General features: G+C 37.9%; 1 protein-coding gene across 1 annotated transcript in view; it reads right to left on the bottom strand.

Annotated features, from left to right (window-relative positions):
* Positions 1-18,174, bottom strand: part of COL19A1 (collagen type XIX alpha 1 chain) — a 357,863-nt gene that overhangs the window by 77,894 nt on the left and 261,795 nt on the right. Inside the window, 6 exon segments of the mRNA XM_003121272.5 lie at positions 3,028-3,081; positions 3,779-3,832; positions 3,929-3,964; positions 4,985-5,020; positions 9,207-9,269; positions 14,926-14,970. Coding sequence (XP_003121320.4) covers positions 3,028-3,081; positions 3,779-3,832; positions 3,929-3,964; positions 4,985-5,020; positions 9,207-9,269; positions 14,926-14,970 — 288 coding nt within the window.

Raw genomic sequence — 18,174 nt, 5'->3', positions numbered from 1 at the left:
TGCTCAGTGGGTTAAGGATCTGGCGTTGCTGTGGCCGTGGTGTAGGCCGGCAGCTACAGCTCTGATTCGACCCCTAGCCTGGGAACCTCCACATGCCGCAGGAGCGGCCCTAGAAATGGCAAAAAAAAAAAATTACAGTGACAAAAGTCCAGGACTTGACAACTTCACAGGGGAATTTTACCAAACATATAAAGAATAGCTAATACCTATCTTTCTCAAACAAATTCCAAAAAAAATTGAGATGAAAAAACTCTCAAATTCATTTTATGAGGCTTTCAGAAAGAGAAACTTAAAAAAACCCTGTTAAAAATTGCATCAAAAAGAATAAAATGCCTAAGCATAAACTTAACTAAAGAGGTGAAAGATCTATACTCTGAAAAATATAAGACAGTGATGAAGGAAATAGAAGATGATACAAAGAAATGGAAAATATCCTATGCTCTTGGATGGGAAGAATTAAATAATATTGTTAAAATGGCCAAAAGCAATCTACAGATTTAATGAAACCTCTATCAAAATACCCATGACATTTTTCACAGAGCTAGAACAAATAATCCTAAAATTTATATGGAACCACAAAAGACTGAGAATTGCCAAAGCGACCTTGAGAAAAAAGAACAAAACTAGAAGTACCACACTTTCTGACTTCAGACTCTACTACAAAGCTACAGTAATCAAAACAGTATGGTATAGTAATCAAAACAAAAAGGCATAGTTCAATGGAACAGACAGAAAGCTTAGAAATAAACCAATCAATGGTCAATTAATCTACAACAAAGAGGGCAAGAATATACAGTGGAGAAAAGCATATCTTCAATAAGTGGTGCTGGGAAAACTGAAGAGCTGCATGTAAAAGAAAAAAGCTAGAACATTTTTTTTTCCATACCATATACAAAAATAAACTCAAAATAAATTAAAGACCTAAACTCAAGACATGAAACCATAAAACTTCTAAAAGAGAAAATAGGCAGAACACTCTTTTACTTAAATTGTAGCAATATATTTTTGGATCTGTCTTTTAAGGCCAAAGAAACAAAAGAAAAAATAAATAGGGTCTAATTACACTTAAAAGCTTTTGAACAGAAAAGGAAACTCAACAAAAAGAAAATACAACCTACTGAATGAGAGAAAATATTTGCAAGTAATATGACTGATGAGGGGTTATTACCAAAAATAAACAGCTTGTACAACTCAATATTAAAAAAAACCAAACAACCTGATTTTTAAAATGAGCAAAATATCTGAATAGACATTTTTTCTAAGAAAAGTGGACATACAGATAGCCAACAAGCACATGAAAAGATGTCCAAAACACTAATCATCAGGGTAATGCAAATTGAAACCACAATGAGCTATCACTTCACTCCTGTCAGAATGGTGATCATCAAAAATTCTACAGATAACTAAGGCTGGAAAGGATGTGGTGAAAAGGGAATTCTGGTACCCTGGGAATGTAAATTGGTGCAGCTACTAGAGAAATCATCACAGAGGTTCTTCAAAAAACTAAAAATAGAACTATCTAATCATCCAGCAATCCAACTCTTAGGTATACATCCGAAGGAAAAACAGTAATTCAAAAAGATACATGCACCCTAATGTTCCTAGCAGCATTATTTATAATAGCCAACATATGGAAGCAACCTAAGTGTCTATCAATAGATGAATGGATAAAGAAAATGTCACACACACACACACACACACGCACATGCATGTGCACACACCTACACACAATGGATTACTACTCAGCCATAAAAAGAATGAAATTCTGCCATTTGTGACAATGTGGATGGACCTGGAAGGTATTGTGCTTTATGAAATAGGTCAGATAGGGAAAGACCATTACTTCATATTATCTCTTATATGTGAAATCTAAAAAATAAAACAAATGACTGACTATAACAATATGTAACAGACTCACAGATATAGAGAACAAACTAGTGGTTACCAGTAGGGGAGAGGAAAGGAGAGAGAGTGGTAGGGGTAGGGGATTAAGAGGAACAAACTATTGTATATAGAATAAATAAGCTAGAAGGATGTATTACATAGAACAGGGGATATAGCCTTTATAATATTTTTAAATGAGTTTTAATCTATAAAAATATTGAATTACTGGAGTTCCCGTCGTGGCGGAGTGGTTAACGAATCTGACTGGGAACCATGAGGTTGCGGGTTAGGTCCCTGGCCTTGTTCAGTGGGTTAAGGATCCGGCGTTGTGGTGAGCTGTGATGTAGGTTTCAGACGCGGCTTGGATCCCGAGTTGCTGTGGCTCTGGCATTGGCCAGCGGCTACAGCTCTGATTGGACCCCTAGCCTGGGAACCTCCATATGCCGTGGGAGTGGCCCTAGAAAAGGCCTATATTCTCTCTATATATAGAATTACTGCATTGTTCACCTGAAATTAATATATTAGAAATCAGCTATATTTCAATAAAAAAGAAAAAAATGAATTTAAAGGGTAGGAGGGTGACTATGTATGTGTGAGCGTGAAAGGGGGGGGGGAATTGTGAGTCCACTAAAGCTAGGTTATAATGCAACTTGAGGATATTTCTCCTGTTGCATTATAGAGAAGTATTTTCAGTCAAAAAATGTATCCTTTTTGGAGAATATTGCAAGACTACATCAACAGAAGCTTTGGAAGTATGTTTCTTAGATGGAGAATTGAGCCAAAAGCCATGTATAATGATGTTTAATGGAAATCCTTGCTTTCTTTCTTGGTTTTCCTTATTTCTTTGGATGTTTACAATCACCACTCACTAAAACGATGACTAAAATGGTAATTTAATTAACTTAGGTTCCAAAGACTGATTTGTTAGGCTAATGCTATTCAAAAGGACCTCACATGAATATATGAAAATATTAGCCTTCTCAATAGAGCTTGACATTAGGTGTGACGAGTTTTAATGACAGAGACGACCATGTCTTTGGAAATGTAGTATAACTCAGTCACATGAACAGATGCTGACATTCTTTAGAACATGTCTCAATTTAATTTCCAAATATCAAAGACACATGCATCTACCATACATACAACATCTCCTGGTGGTCCTCTGGGGCCCATAGGGCCTGTAGGTCCTTGTTGACCCTAAAATAGAAGACAATATGTACCATAATTTTGCTAAAAAACAGACTTTACTTGAGTATATATGTACACACACATACACCATGACGTGAATATGTCTATAGAAAGATCGGTTTTCCACCATCCAGCCTCCTCTGTATAACACTGAAATGTTCTTTGGGCTTATGAAGATAGTTTCAAGATGTCATTTAAATGAGTCTATTCTCATCAGTAAGTGAGGCCTGGATAATCTGCCTTCCCCACTGCTAGGGGCACATCACAGTAATTTCTCCAGGCCTCCCAACAGCTGGTCTTCTTTGGGACACTCCTATGGAATTGCACATGGGCAACTCAAACACCTCTGGGCTGCATAATTTTGGCTTAGAAATTGAATCTTGAATCCTGCTCTACGAATACAGCTCAGGGTCATAGATGTGGTCCACTTTGTTTACTCTCAAAGCTTTTAGGAATGCTATTGTGAATATGTTCTGAAAAAGAGCTTAAAAATCCTATTGTGATCCTAAAGGCTCAGTTACCATGTGTGCAATAAATGCATCCAATGTGGGGCTGGGTCGGGGGAGGTATCACCATGGAAACATGATAAAGTCTCTGAGAACATTTGTGATGAAAATAAGCAGTACATCAGAGTTCCTTGTTTTACATAAAAATGGCTATAACTTCAAAATAATTTTCGCATTTGTTTCAGTTATTTCTTACATACCATTAATCCTGGGCTTCCTATTACACCGGGGGGACCAGGGTCTCCAGGCTCACCCTAAATATATGGGTGGATGGAGAGTGAGATGGTCTCTGTAATTTTCACAGTTTCATTAAGTTGGAGAGGCTAAGTGAAGGATGTCAGGAGATTTACCTTTATTCCCTGTGATCCTGTTATTCCAGGTTCTCCCTATAAATGAAATAATCACCACACATGTAATGCTTAAATTAGATGGAGAAGAGCATCTCTAATGCTAGAAGTCATCTACACTTCCACTCATTGGCACAGAAGAAAGAGGAAAATTATGGAAGATATGATGGAGAAAGGGGTTCATTCTAAAACATGATTTAACATATTTATTGCTAAAAACCAATAATTTATTTTTCTTTCTTCTCTATAGCAATTTTTTCCCCATTGTCACTGTGACACTGTAATTATCACGGTGCATTGGCAATCACTGTGTTCTCTACTTAGCTGATATTGTTATGATTTGCCACGAGATAATCTTATAGCTCAGAGAACTAAAGCTTCAACAGAGGATGGAAAAGAAAGAGTGGAATTTAAGTTGATACAAAGATTCTACTATCAGGTATATATATTTAATGAAACACACACACAGAAGAGGACAATATTGACTATAATGAGTTTGCTTTTCTTATTTTCCATTTGATCCTTTTGACAGAACCATCCTGTTTGATAAATTCAATTTGTATCATTAACAAGATCTTTGGAAAAAACTCTATCTTATATATTAATTTTGTATTTTATTTTATTCATTTATTTTTTGGCTGTGTCTGTGGCTTGTGGAAGTTCCTGGGCCAGAGAGCGAACCTGTGTCACAGCAATGCCAGATCCTTAACCTGCTGCACCACCAGGGAACTCCTTAATTTTGTAACATCCTAATTGTATATCTTCCATCACATTCATGTCCAGTCAGTAGTCATGAGCTAAAACATATACTATCCTAAAGTATATACATATATGTATATATACACTACCTAAGCCAAATGTTAAAGAGTCATCACATGACACAACTTAAGGTTTAAAATTTATCACTTATCAAAATGAGTCAAATTTCACAGCAGAGAAAGTAAAATGTTCATGAAACTCATTTTATCAAATCTATTAGATTCCAAATTAAACATACTAGAAATCAGAAAGAAATTAATGAAGTAGAAAACCCATGATAGTGATAAAGCATCTACTTACTCTATCTCCCTTTTCACCTTTTGTAAAGGGCTCCCCCTAGGAAGATGGGTGGAAAACAGAATCAATTATAAACACCTTTAGAAATAATCTCTCCAAAACTGGATGTGGATAAATCCTGCAGACCAAACTCAGACCTCCACTGAAAACATGCCTTTAAAATGATCCAGAATGTCACACAGTCTGCCTGTGCAGCTTAGAAGGAGCATATGAAAATTAATTTAAAAACCCTTTCATATTTCCAAATGAACAGCAAATTAATCATTCTAATTATTATTATATATTATTTTGAAAATCTTGAATGGTTGACATTTTGGAATGCTCTCCAAGACCAAGGCTTCCCCTTGCATGGTTCATACACACACACACACACACACACACACGTGTCTAGTCAGAGGTAGAATGAATGTGAAGATGCTGAAGTGATCAGTTGAAGGACATCCATTTGAATTCTTCCAGTTATTTCAGTTGGTGTTTAAAAATACAGTCCAAGTTGAGTGTTTAAGGATACATTATTTTTAAAAATACTTTACTAATTTTCATTTTATTTTAATGAAAATGACTTGGAGGGGCTAGTGACTGTATGAATTACAGCACAAGTCTATGGAACTGATACTAGTTCTTGTTGGGTTTAGGCATGAGGTTCTGGGGAGAAACAGAAGCTTCGAAGGGATGCAATGCTCTCCCTGTTGTCACTGTGTTATGAACATCACAACCCACACTTAAAACACACACACACACACACACACACACACACACACAGAGTATGGGAGGGGGGCTTTTCCTTATTAGCTTCTGTTTTTGAAGTAACATGAAGTCATGCCATTTAACCTTCACTATAGCTCTGTGAGGGAGATATTGTTCCATTTCAAGAACGAGGAAAGAGACTCAGAAAGGTTGTGAGTAATTCTGAGTTATTTCCCCTAAAATAGCATTCACCCACAATATGTTCCCTTGTTTATCTTGCCTGTAAACTTTGCAGAGATATAATTCGCTTGACTATCATAGCATCTCTGGTGTGTATTGTTGGTATCCAATAAAACTTGTGTCATTGGGGTAGGTACTATTAGCACACTCATTTACAGAGGAGAAAACTGGGGACCAGAGAAGTTAAGTCACTTCCCCAAGGTCACATAACCAGTAAGAGGTCACTGAGGATTTAAAACCAGGCAGCCTAACCTCAATCCTAGGCTTTGCTTGCTGAGTCTGATTTTAGTTGTACTTTAATTGCATTATTATTTGAGTTGAGTGAGTTGACAATAAGATGGAAATCATACATTTAAAAAAATTTTCTTTGGCATATGAAAATCAAGGGCAAGTGTGAGAACCACTGTGATAGGTAGTACTGCTCTCAAAGGTCCTCTTAGGGACCTGACCATCAGGCCACTATGGGGAGATGAGCGGTCACTGAATGAACTTCATGTCCCCTGACCAGGAGACTATGGGCCCTCATCTTCTCCCCCATGTTTCCCAGCTCCCTGCAGCTACATGGGGCCATGCAGCTAGTTCCGACCACGAAAGGTATGCAGAAGTGACACATGAGGCCTGAGGCATTCCTGATCTCTAGTCCCACTCTCCTTGAAGTCATGGCTGAGAAGGTGGTATCTATAAGATAGCATAGTTCCATGGTGCTAATTAGCCTGGTGACTGGTTACTGGGGTCATGTGGAGCAGGACACTAACTCCTCTTGACCACTCTGGGTGTGCAGTGTGAGCAAGAAAAAAATCCTTCTTGGGTTAAGCCACAGAAATTTCAGGAATGATTTGTTACTTAGCTTACCTACTCTGACTAATATGGCACATATCTATGCAACATGACAAAATCTCTTATTATTGGATAATGTTATGTATTCAATTAGAGCTTTATACACTTGCCTTTCAGTCTTAATTCTAAAAACCAATTTGATTTTTAAGATAGGAGATGAAGTTAATTAGATATGGGCAATGGGCTACATTGCTTTTGTAACTGCTTGTTTCTGATTTTATCACATTGCTTATGTCATCGCTTATTTAGAGCCTCTGTCAAGCCACATAGACTAAAGTAACAACTGCTTGTAAAAGAAAACAAAAACAAAAACAGGAGCCTGGTTGTCAAGAGACCTGATATTTCATCCTAGTTCCAATAGCTACTATCTGGGACAAGTCATTTACATTTTAGAGTCTCTTTTCCTTTATCTATAAAATCCTGGGGTTCAGCTAGATCTCTTAAATATATTTTAGCTCTGATATCTAACCTAGTCATGTTAAATGTCCTGTAATGGGGAACCAATTACCATTTTAAAGTACCATTGAGGCTTGGAATTCAGATTTGGATGAAGACTATCCTTCTGTTTGGGCCTTCTGGTTATTATGCAAAGTTAAGTCCAGATTCTGTTCTGGAATAGAAAAATAAAAAAAAAAAAAAAAAAGAAAAGAAAAGAAAAGAAAAAGTTCGAGACCACAAATGGCTAAACTGCTGTGCTAATAATGAAAAATCTATGATTCCCCCCCACCCCTCTTTTGGAGAATGGGAAGAAAGGCAGATAAGGATATATAAGGGAAGTGGGATAATTCAGGGATTAAAAGGAAACTGACAAGGAGGAGAGTTGAGCCGAAAAGAAGCTATAGTTTCTCCTGGGTAAGGTAGATGGAGCTAAAGGTAGTCTCAAGGAGATAGGTCTTGGTGGCAGGAAAGAGAGCCAGAGGGAACCCCCTAGGAACTGTGACAAACTCCAGCCCTTGGTACTCAAAGCATGGTCCAGGGGCCCTTAGCAGGAGCATGACCCAGGAGCTTTGAGAAATACAGCCGCTCAGGCCCCAGCCAGACCTGCTCAACTAGACCTAGTGGTGCCAAAGGACCTCCCTGTGATTCAAGTGCACATTTAGAACTGCTCTAACCCAGTCCCATTTCTCTCTTTTGTTCTCCAAGTCCTGCTAAACCAGCAGAAGCTTCGTAAATCTTAGGACTGGTCTGCCATGGGTCACAAGGAAACTTAGAGAAGAGGAGTGTCAGTGTCTCAGCCTGGAGGGGAGGCGATGGGGAACCAGAGGGGCAGGGAAGAGGTGAGAGGTAAGAGGTGCCCTAAGGGTGGAGTATCTGGAGTGAGCTGCATTTGTGGGCAAGATGAGATTTCCCAGAGAGTCTTGGAAATCCACTGTTGGGGAGCCCCAGTAAGGATGGTGATTGGCTTGGACTGAACACTAAGAGTAAGCATAGCCCTGAAGCAGGAGGGCTTTGAAGTACATGGGTGAGGGCACTGATTCTAAAGCTGCCTGGGAAATGGCTGTCATTGTCGAAGATGCTTCATTTTTAAAGCAGAAGCACAGGGAAAATTTGAGTTTGTAGTATTAAATACTTCTCATATTGTCCCCATTTTGTATGCAGGCATTTTAGTGACCTCTTCATTCATTATCTTTGGTCAAACAATATCCCTCTGGTCAACAAATTCACCCTGGCAAGGAAAGAGGTAAAAGTAAATTTTTAAAAAGGACCACATTTTTAAAAAACTAAAGAACTAAGTTTTGAAAGAAACTGACTGCAGTAATATTGAAAAGTGGTTTGAGTAGTCCCTTTGAGTTTATAAAAACCAAGAAAAACTCCTGAGAATATGCTGAGAGTGGTTGTTTGAGCAAATAATTTTTTTTGGATAAACTAGCCCGTCTTTTGATTTATTGATTTTATTATTCATAATAAAATCATTTATTGATTTTATTATTCATTTTAGCTATTACATTTAGTTATAGCATGGTAGCTTAGTGACTTTTAAATGGGTTTTGGAATTAGCCTACTCAGGTGTGATTCATGGTTTTAATACCTCCTAGCTGTGTGACCTTAGGGAATTGACTTAACTTCTCTGGGCCTCAGTTGTCTCATCTGAAGAATGGGAGTGATTTTTCTTTTTTTTAAAATGAACTAGTGAGGTAATACATATGGAAAACTTAGCACTTTGCATACAGTACATGCTCTTGATGACAGAGGAAACCAAAGTGCATGGAATTGGGGCTGATTTCTTTTTTGGCCACCCTGCAGCATATGGAATTTCCAGGCCAGGGATCAGATCTGAGCTGCAGTTGTGACCTATGGCAATGCTGGATCCTTAGCCCACTGTGCTGGGCTGGGGATTGAACCTCAGTCCCAGTGCTCTCAAGAGCCGATCCTGTTGCACCACAGTGGAAACTCTAAGAAAAATATTTTTAATTCTATCTTTTGGATACTCTTCCTCTGCCCTCAAAGCTAAAATACTTACAGATTCTCCTTTTTCACCTTTGGGGCCAATAGAGCCTGGAAATCCTGGTGGTCCAGCTTCACCCTTTTAAGAAAAAGCAGAAGAAAGTTTTTGCAGGAGACCAAATGAGTGCTGCTGTAACTGACAGTGTCAGAGCATTGCCTGTGCTCCTTCTAAGCTCAGAATTTACCTATTATCCTCCAAGAGACCATGGGAAGTTCTGAATTCAGTTAGGCTATTTGCATAATAATATGTTTGTCAGCAATCCACAACACTTTTAGGTTTTGTAGAAATCCATAATATTCATTATGATATTTAAAATTAATGTGAAAAAGTTAATTATTTTTCAAAGAAAGAACACAGAACAAAAATTTATAATTTTGCTCTGCTGTACCAAAAATAAAAGAATTTTTGTGATCTTAAAGACATCAGATTATTTAACTAACGCAATGATTCAGCCTCATTTTATTGCAGACACTTCTCTCTTTTTGCAGGTGTTGGGGGGAGGTGGGGGAGTGGGGAGCTATATGAAGAAAAATATGTCTCTTTGCTATTTCAAACATTTATATCCTCAGTTAAGTGTTTGGCTGTCAACAAAGAAGGCTCTTGCTGATGTGGTGACAGCAGCAGCTTAGAAATGTCTGAGAGGTTCTGATAAAAATCTTGAGGAAGGATTTGTGACATATAAAGAATATTTTGAAAAAATAAAATTTTAGAAACAATACTTGTGGAAAGGAAACATCACTAATTAGACTTTAAAGATCTTCTAGCATTCTGCCTGTTTAGTGTTAACCAACATCCCTGAATACCATACAATTATTAAATCAAATGTAGCCACTAGAAGTTATATACTTTGGGGATATTTTCCAATCTCAAGAGCATTTTTGCAAAACAATCTTCACCACTGCATTTCTGGGCAAACACCTTTTTTTGCCCATCTTGTCTTTTTTATTATGAAAAAATACAAAAAAAAAATGTGAAGTTAAATATGTCAAAGCTCCATGGACAAGGTGCCCAAGATAGTAGAAAGAAAAAAGCTTATAATAAAAGAAGAAATTTCATATTTTCTTCTTTATTTCTGTCCCAGAGAGAGCCACTGTCATGAATTTAGTTCTTATATTTTCAGTCCATACTTTTGGACTTTTACTGCATATGTGGAACCATAAACAATATGCTCTTTTAGATATTTAAAACATTTTCCAGGAGTTCCCATTGTGGTGCAGAGGAAACGAATACGACTAGTATCCATGAGGATGCGGGTTTGATCCCTGGCCTCTCCCAGTGGGTCAGGGATCCAGCATTGCTGTGGCTATGGTGTAGGAAAAAAAAAAAAAAAGGCTTCTCCTACAATCTGTAGGCCAGTAGCTGTAGGTCCAATTCAACCATTGGCCTGGGCACTTCCATATACAGTGGGTGTGGCCCTAAAAATTTTAAAAAGATAAAACATAGTCCATAAAAGCTATTGCTTTATCTTGTATATAGCCTTTTGTGACTTCTTCCCCCACTCAGTGTTAAATATCTGTTCTCTACTGATACATTGAGATCTAGCTCATTCATTGGATTGCTTGATAGCCTTCTATTATCTTAATGTACCAGGGTTCATCCAAGCCCTGTTGATTGGTATTTGGTTGCCTCTAGCTTTTCTGTTATAAACAAGGCTACAATGAACATCTTTATACCTGCCCCTTGTGTAGATATATTTATCTGTTTATTTTGAAGCCTCAAGCAACAGTCTACCCAAAGTACTTCAGGCACAAATTTATTACAACCCTAAAAAATGTTGGTTTATTTCTACATTTTTATCATAATCAGTATCTTGTGATTTTAGACTAGAGGAAGAGGGAGCTTGTCAAATGTAATGGATAGACAATATCATGTTTTTATTAAGGAGGCTTTTATATTTGTGGAATATATTTTGTAAATTTTGTATTAAAATATTAATCAAGTATTTTTATTTATAGTGCACCATCTAAGTATATAGTATATCATCAATTTTGCACCTATCCAGATTGTAAGAGAAGCCTTTTTTTTTTTTTTCCTACAGATAGTCAGTTCTATCCATAGGAAAAAAAAGAGGGAGAAATTGGTGGATATATTTAAGGGACTGATTGCTGTTGGTTTGAAAGAATAAATAGTTGACCTTATACAAGCATTAGGTTGTATAGAGTGACTTTCCTATTACTGCTCTGATAGGTGCTAAAATCTCCAGGGCATAGGTGTGATGGTAATTAGACTTAGCTGCACTAAGTAAATGTAAAAATCAAAGAAGGGATCTAGAAATTACTATAAAAGTCACATCTGCTGAGTACCAAAGGGTAAAGAAAGGGGACAAAGCCTGGAGGAAGAGTAATTACATTCACAGCTGCTATATATTCGAACCAATGTATATAGGTCTCCACTGAAATGTAGAGGAAGGACCTGACAGAAGCTTTGTCCATCTCTGATGGGTATGAAGGTGTGCTCAGGCTTGAAGGAAATCCTAGGGACTGGTTCCCTTATATAAAATTCAGCAAAGAGAAGCACTTCATATCTTATCTTAGACACAGAGTTGTTTTTCATATTTAAAAAGGATGTTCAGTGATTTAACACTGTGAATATGAGTTGAAAGACAAGTGATGAATTTACTTAGCTTCAGGAAAGGCTGTCCTTTAATAGCTTTGGATGCTATTTGAAAGGTCTAGTGTTGTTGAGCCTCTATCTTTTCCCTCTCACAATTGTCCTGAGAGACACCCACTAATTCCTCAGGAGTCCTTAGATATTATGCCACGTTTTTCCACTGTCTCTGTAAAGGAGCAGTTCTCTACCAACTTGCAAACACATCATTCCTTCCCCACATTCTTTCAGTCTTAGGCAGAGAGCAGAGAGCAGAGAGCAGCATTTCAATCTAGGTAAACTGGCCACATGGATGCCATGGTCTCTATTGCCGTTTACCATTAAATGCTGGTGTTTCTTCCTATATTTTAGTGTTCTTGATACAGGATGTGGCTTCTATGCTAGGAGTGATTTGTGTGTGGATTCTACTGCTGTTTGTGTCTGTCCTGGTGTTTCATTGGAAGGCTAGGCTCCAAATGGTAGACTGGTTTTGTGATTCTACCCTGCCAGGCAAGTACATTGAGAAGTGATGTATTATACAGCAATCAGTCATTTATGTGTTGAAATTGTCCTTCTGGTTAATTCTACAATGTAAATGGAGTCTCTTCTTTGTTGTAATTATGGTGGGAGAGGCAAAGATAATCAAGAGCAGGTGTTAAGGATGGTAACAATTAACTATTAATACCAAAAAGAGAGAAAAGAGACCTCACGAGAACAAAGTTTGGAGTGGATGAATAGGAAGGAACAATTAATTAATGAGGGCCTAATATGTGTCAGTATTGTGCTTTGGGCAAATTCATCTCGTCTCATTTGATTTTAATCATGCCATCAACTCTTTCTGTAGATATGATAATGCCCATTTTACAAATGAGGAAACTGAAGTTGAGAGAAATGAAGCATCTTTCCCAAGGAGACAAAGCTGTTAATGGCACAACTTTTGACCCCAAAGCCCACTCAGAGGTTCTCAACCCTAACTGCTGGTTAGAATACTCTTTTTTTTTTTTTAAATTTAATTTTATTTTTTCCTGTCTTTTTAGGACCTCACCCATGGCATATGGAGGTTACCAGGCTAGGGGTTGAATTGGAGCTATAGCTGCCAGCCTACACTACAGCCACAGCAATGTGGGATCTGAGCCACATCTGCAACCTACATCACAGCTCACAGTAATGCAGGATCCTTAACCCACTGAGCAAGGCCAGGGATCGAACCTGTGTCCTCATGGATGCTAGTCAGATTCATTTCCAATGAGCCATGCTGGGAACCCCAGAATCCTCTTTTAAATAACAGCAATATGGACCCCTTCCAGATCCACTTGAGTCAGAGGTGCTGCCCCATGTCAGGGTCTCTGGAGACGGGACCTGAGCACTGGTACTTTCTAAAAGCTGTCAGAGGATTCCAATGTGCAGCTGGGATTCAGAACCACTGACGTCCACTACGGGTGCCAGAAGAGGAAATAGCTTGAAGGAGCTTTATATTCTTACAACAGTGACCCACGAACAGCACTGTCATTTTAAAAATGAAAGTATAGATTCACCTCAGGTACTAAGGGTCTTCCTACTCTTCCAGCAAGTGTGGTGCATATGTTCTTGACTTTATCCTATGTGTTGCTTACTGGCAGTCTTTCTCCTGGCAATTAGAAATCTTACAAATCATTTCATATGTACATTTACATCACACACTGCATCAAGGTCTCTGTAGACTTTTCCAGGTTATTTATTTGGGTAGGAAGAGGGACCAGTTATGCCACTGGCTTCTAATTTCATTTAAGATTCTGAAGCAATTAGAAAAGATTTTGAGCAATAGAAAAGGTCCTTAGAGTTTGAAATACACCTGTTTGACAGAATCAAATTTCTCATCCTTGAGGTCTGAAGAATTCCTAAGTAACATATGTTTCCTAATGAATACAGCAAAACAGAAGGCCAGCTGTTTTGTTTCAAGAAATGAATCATCATTTAAATACTTTAAAAGTGCCACAAACTCTCTTTGCTCAGCTGTTCTAAGTGACAAGTTTTGTGGCTTTCTTTTTTTCTTTTTTCTCCTGAGTCTGCATGTGTCTGGCAACATTGTTTAAAATGTAACGTGTTTGTTATGGTGGTATAGGAATTCTGAAAGCTATTTGGTTACAGGAAGTAATGTTAATGTATAAGCAGTATGATCCAAGACACATAAATGACATTATTGCTGTGTAATCAATTTTAGAGGATGCCTTTTTAAGAATGTCAAGGTTTTTATTTATTTATTTATTTGCAGGAAATTTCATTTTCAATGGTCAACCTATAACAACTCCCTAGTGTCTGTTGAGACTCTCTTTTAGCAGTTTTTCCTGGTGACAGATGTATGATCTTGTGAATAGATTGGCTGAGCTGATTTATAAGCCACAGAAGTCATATTTTCTTGGATTCATGTCGAAATAACCTGCCCTCAATCAAGAAAATTTTTACTGGGTGAATGAATAGAAGGAGCACTCACAGGCCATGTTTCTGTATAGTATTTTCAAGCCTACTCATCTCTATCTGTGGATTTAATTTAATGTGCACCGTTTTTTCTTGATGATGGCACATTCCCACTGAATCCAAGGTCATCACAAAATCAGAATCAAATGAGTGAAACATCTTTTTGAGTGGGCAAGTGAATCTGTCATCTTCAGAGTTGATATAATTAAGCTCATGATCAATGGGAAAGCAATAGAAATTCATCAGCATTTTAATTTTAAAGATGTTTCAAAATAATTATTTGGTTAAACCATGGCTGTCTATGATAAAACCCCACTAAAAAAATGCTTCCATGATAGCTTATGTTTGGACACTTAAGACACAAAAATAGCAAGCCTGTGACATTTTGTCAAAAGGGCTTTCAGATTGTTTTTTGCCACCTTCATGGATCCATGCAACATCTAATTATAAATTGAAACGTGTCCTAATTTCATTTACTTGTTACAGCTATTTCCCCTTTACGTGAATGCATCCCCTACCTGTAGCCAGCAGCTACTCAGAGTCTTCACTTGGAGGCTGACCTCAGTCCTGCTGTGGTCAGGAAGCAGGGAGGCTGAACATAGAGCCCATGGGGCAGCAGGACCACCCTTTTATGTGAATTTGTGAGTTGGTGTAAAACCCTAGATGCTTTTATTCACTTTGAAAATTTGATTACCTTCTCTCCTTTTGGGCCACCAGCTCCATGTTCATCAAGATTCCCCTAGGTAAACATAAAACAAATAAAATTATAAAAAATCCACTTACTTTGAATATAGTCAGTCCCTAATTTAAACACATAAATAATCAGATAGTAGCACTGTAGTAGCTTTTATGGACACCATTTTAATCCCTTTTTCTCCCCTGTGTTATGTCAAATGTTCCTAAAAACTCTAACTTTTGAGACCCTATCTATCTTCATGGTGACATCCTCCCAGGAGATGACTCTGGGGAAATGGCACCTCTCCAGGGGTGAACCAGCAATACTCCAAATTAACACCTGGCATCCTCACTTGGTCCCCAACTGCTCTGTTGATATACTTCCTAATGCTAGTAATGATATCTTTGTTGTTCAGTGTAATGGACATTCCACTAATTGACCTCTTGGCTGCAATTGCCACGGTCTTGACTTGTGTTATATGGTACTCTCCTGCTTTCTTCCTATCTCTCTGTCCCCCTTCATCACCTAATTGGTTAAAGTTGGACCTCCTCAGGACTCTGTCCAGGCTCTTCTTGAGTCTTAACAATTTCTCGCAGTTTTTCTTATCTACATCATGGTTTAGGCATCATCTGCACAAAGACAAATTTGTAAACCCAGCATACATTTCCCTTCTGGGTTTTAACCCATATATCTAATTTTCTACTTGATGTACTCACTTGTAAACTCTAGAAGAGATTTATATTCAACAAGCTCAAAATTGAATTAAGAAATACAACAAATACAAGAATATATGAGTGAGAAAGATAAGAGAAGTATCTCACATTGTTAACATTTGTTGGTCCAGGCATGGACTAATGATAAAGAACTTCCTTCTAATATATCTCTTCACTGTGACTTGTTAAAATGATTGTTAATTTCATTTTATAATTGAAAAAAATCAAGGAAAGAAAGAAAATATGAATTCATCCTCACTCATCCAAAGAACTCTTATTTTCAATTTGGTATCATTGTTAACACTGCCCTCCTCTATTCCTCAAGGACAGTGTCATCCAATCTGGGCACCTCTGTTCCCTAAATCTCTTCTCTTCACTCTACCTGCCCCTCAATGGTATAGCCACTATCATGTTTTACCAGGACCACTGCAATAGCTTCCTGATTGGCCCCTGATAATATACTCTGGCTCCCCCAACAAGTACATTCTCTATATAAGGTCAGAGAATGACCTGGAGAAGACATTCTGAGCTCCTTCCTTCCAAGCTTAACAAAGTCTTATAAAGGTCTTCTCTCAGTCTCTCAAATGGACCAAGACCTTCCCATCTCTCTTTCTGGATCCTCACTTTGTCCTTACCTCTTTGTCTAGCAATGACTCAACCCCCAGGTCTGAGCTATTATAAAATGTCGCTCATGGAAACCTCCTGTGGGTCTCCACACAGATTCTCCACTCATACCTTCTTACTGGACATTGTGTTTCTCCTTCATAATACTAACATATAAAATTTTGTGTTTGCTTGAAAATTCTTGCCCTCCTCCATTAGAATGTAAGGTCCATGATGACCTAGTATTGAATGCTTATCCCATGCCTAGCATAGTACCTAACATGTAGGAATCATTCCATAAATATTTGCTAAGTAAATAAGCCAATAATTCTAATTTATGTATTTTTTCCCATTAAAAAATTTTAATTAAAAATACATATGTTGGTAGAAAAAATTAAAAGTACAGAAATATTTCAACAAAAACAACAAAAAAATATAGAGGTACCTATTCAGATCACTGTTGCTATATTTTAACATTTTTAATGTGCCTTCATGTTACTCATGCTATCCCAATTAAAAATAAGTAGTTTATAACTGCTGCTATTACTGGTCTTGTGACAGATATTCTCTCATTTCTCCTTTGGTCTGAGATGAGTTGAAAATAAAAATTATACTCTCAAAATTCCAAGCCAAAAATTATTACAAGGACATATTTGAAAATGAGGTATGACACTCCAAGATGCACACATAAAGAATCAGCAGATACAAATGGTAAGTTGTTTGGATGCAATTGGCACAGGAATATAACAATTTTAGGAACTGCCTGAAAATACTAGCCATTTGGGCCTGGTACCAATCACTGTGTACAACCCATTAGATTCTCCTTGGCTGTGTGCATGCTAGGATATTTGGGGAAGGTGAAATGCTTTGATCTAAGATATAAGTTGTCCAGAGATAGTCTTTGGATTGGTAGGCCCCACACTCCTGGCTTGCAGAGCAAAGCACCCAAAGTACATTTGCTAACAGCATCTCACGGTGTAGCACATTGGTTTAGATCCTTCTCCCCTTCTGGTCCCTCAACAATCTAAAAGGCATAAGAGATACTGTGGGATGAAGAAATGCCTCTGTAGCACCAAGTATGCATATGCTCTATTGTTTTAAAAATCTTGATTTTTCTGGAGGCTTTCATATCCAGAAAAAACAAGACATTTTCTACATAGCAGAGCACCATATGTTTGCTTCACTCAACAGTGAGGTCAGGAAATCCATCTAATCAAGAAACCTCAGTGGCTTCTCCACATGTTCACCACAATTGGACTAACAATATTCAAGGCAGAGGCAAACCTAAACTTCAGTTGCATTTATTTGTTGAAATATGAGCTCTTTCTCTCTGCTTTCCCCAAGCTAATTGTATTAGATAATTACTTGGTTCTACAGAAATGATAAGAGACATAATCCTTGTGTTTCTGGAACCTGTGGTTCTGCTTCCGATGCTATTCTGATTTTACTAGGTCATTTTGTGCCTTGCTGTCATATTATCTGAATGGGTTCTTAAAGCCTTCTGAATACCTATAATAGTTGTACAGTTTTGAACATGTTCATTTGAAAGGTTCTGTGCTGAAGTGGTGAGGGTTATTGTGCATAGGGTGCTTTTCAGCTTGCACATTTCAGGAATTCTGGGGAGATCAAGATGGCAGAGTAGGAGGATGCTGAGCTCACCTCCCCCATGTCATATCAATAATGCATCTACATGTGGGGCGATTCTCACTGAAAACAAGTGAAAGAATGACAGACTCTTATACAATCAAGACTGTAAGAAAGACCATACAAAATCAGGAAGGAAGAGAAGAGAAGTAATCAGGTTGAGACCTGTGCCCACAGTGGGGAACATAGAAGAGGAAAGGGATTACATAGGCTCAGAGATCCTCCCTGAGAAGTGAGCGGTTTGAACCACATTTTGGGCACCCCAGTCCTGGGGTCTAACATCAGGAGTATGAATCTCCTTAGTTGG

This window comes from Sus scrofa, chromosome 1 (assembly GCF_000003025.6).
Source record: "Sus scrofa isolate TJ Tabasco breed Duroc chromosome 1, Sscrofa11.1, whole genome shotgun sequence".
In the NCBI taxonomy this organism is placed as follows: Eukaryota; Metazoa; Chordata; class Mammalia; order Artiodactyla; family Suidae; genus Sus; species Sus scrofa.
This window is presented reverse-complemented; position numbering and strand designations above follow the sequence as displayed.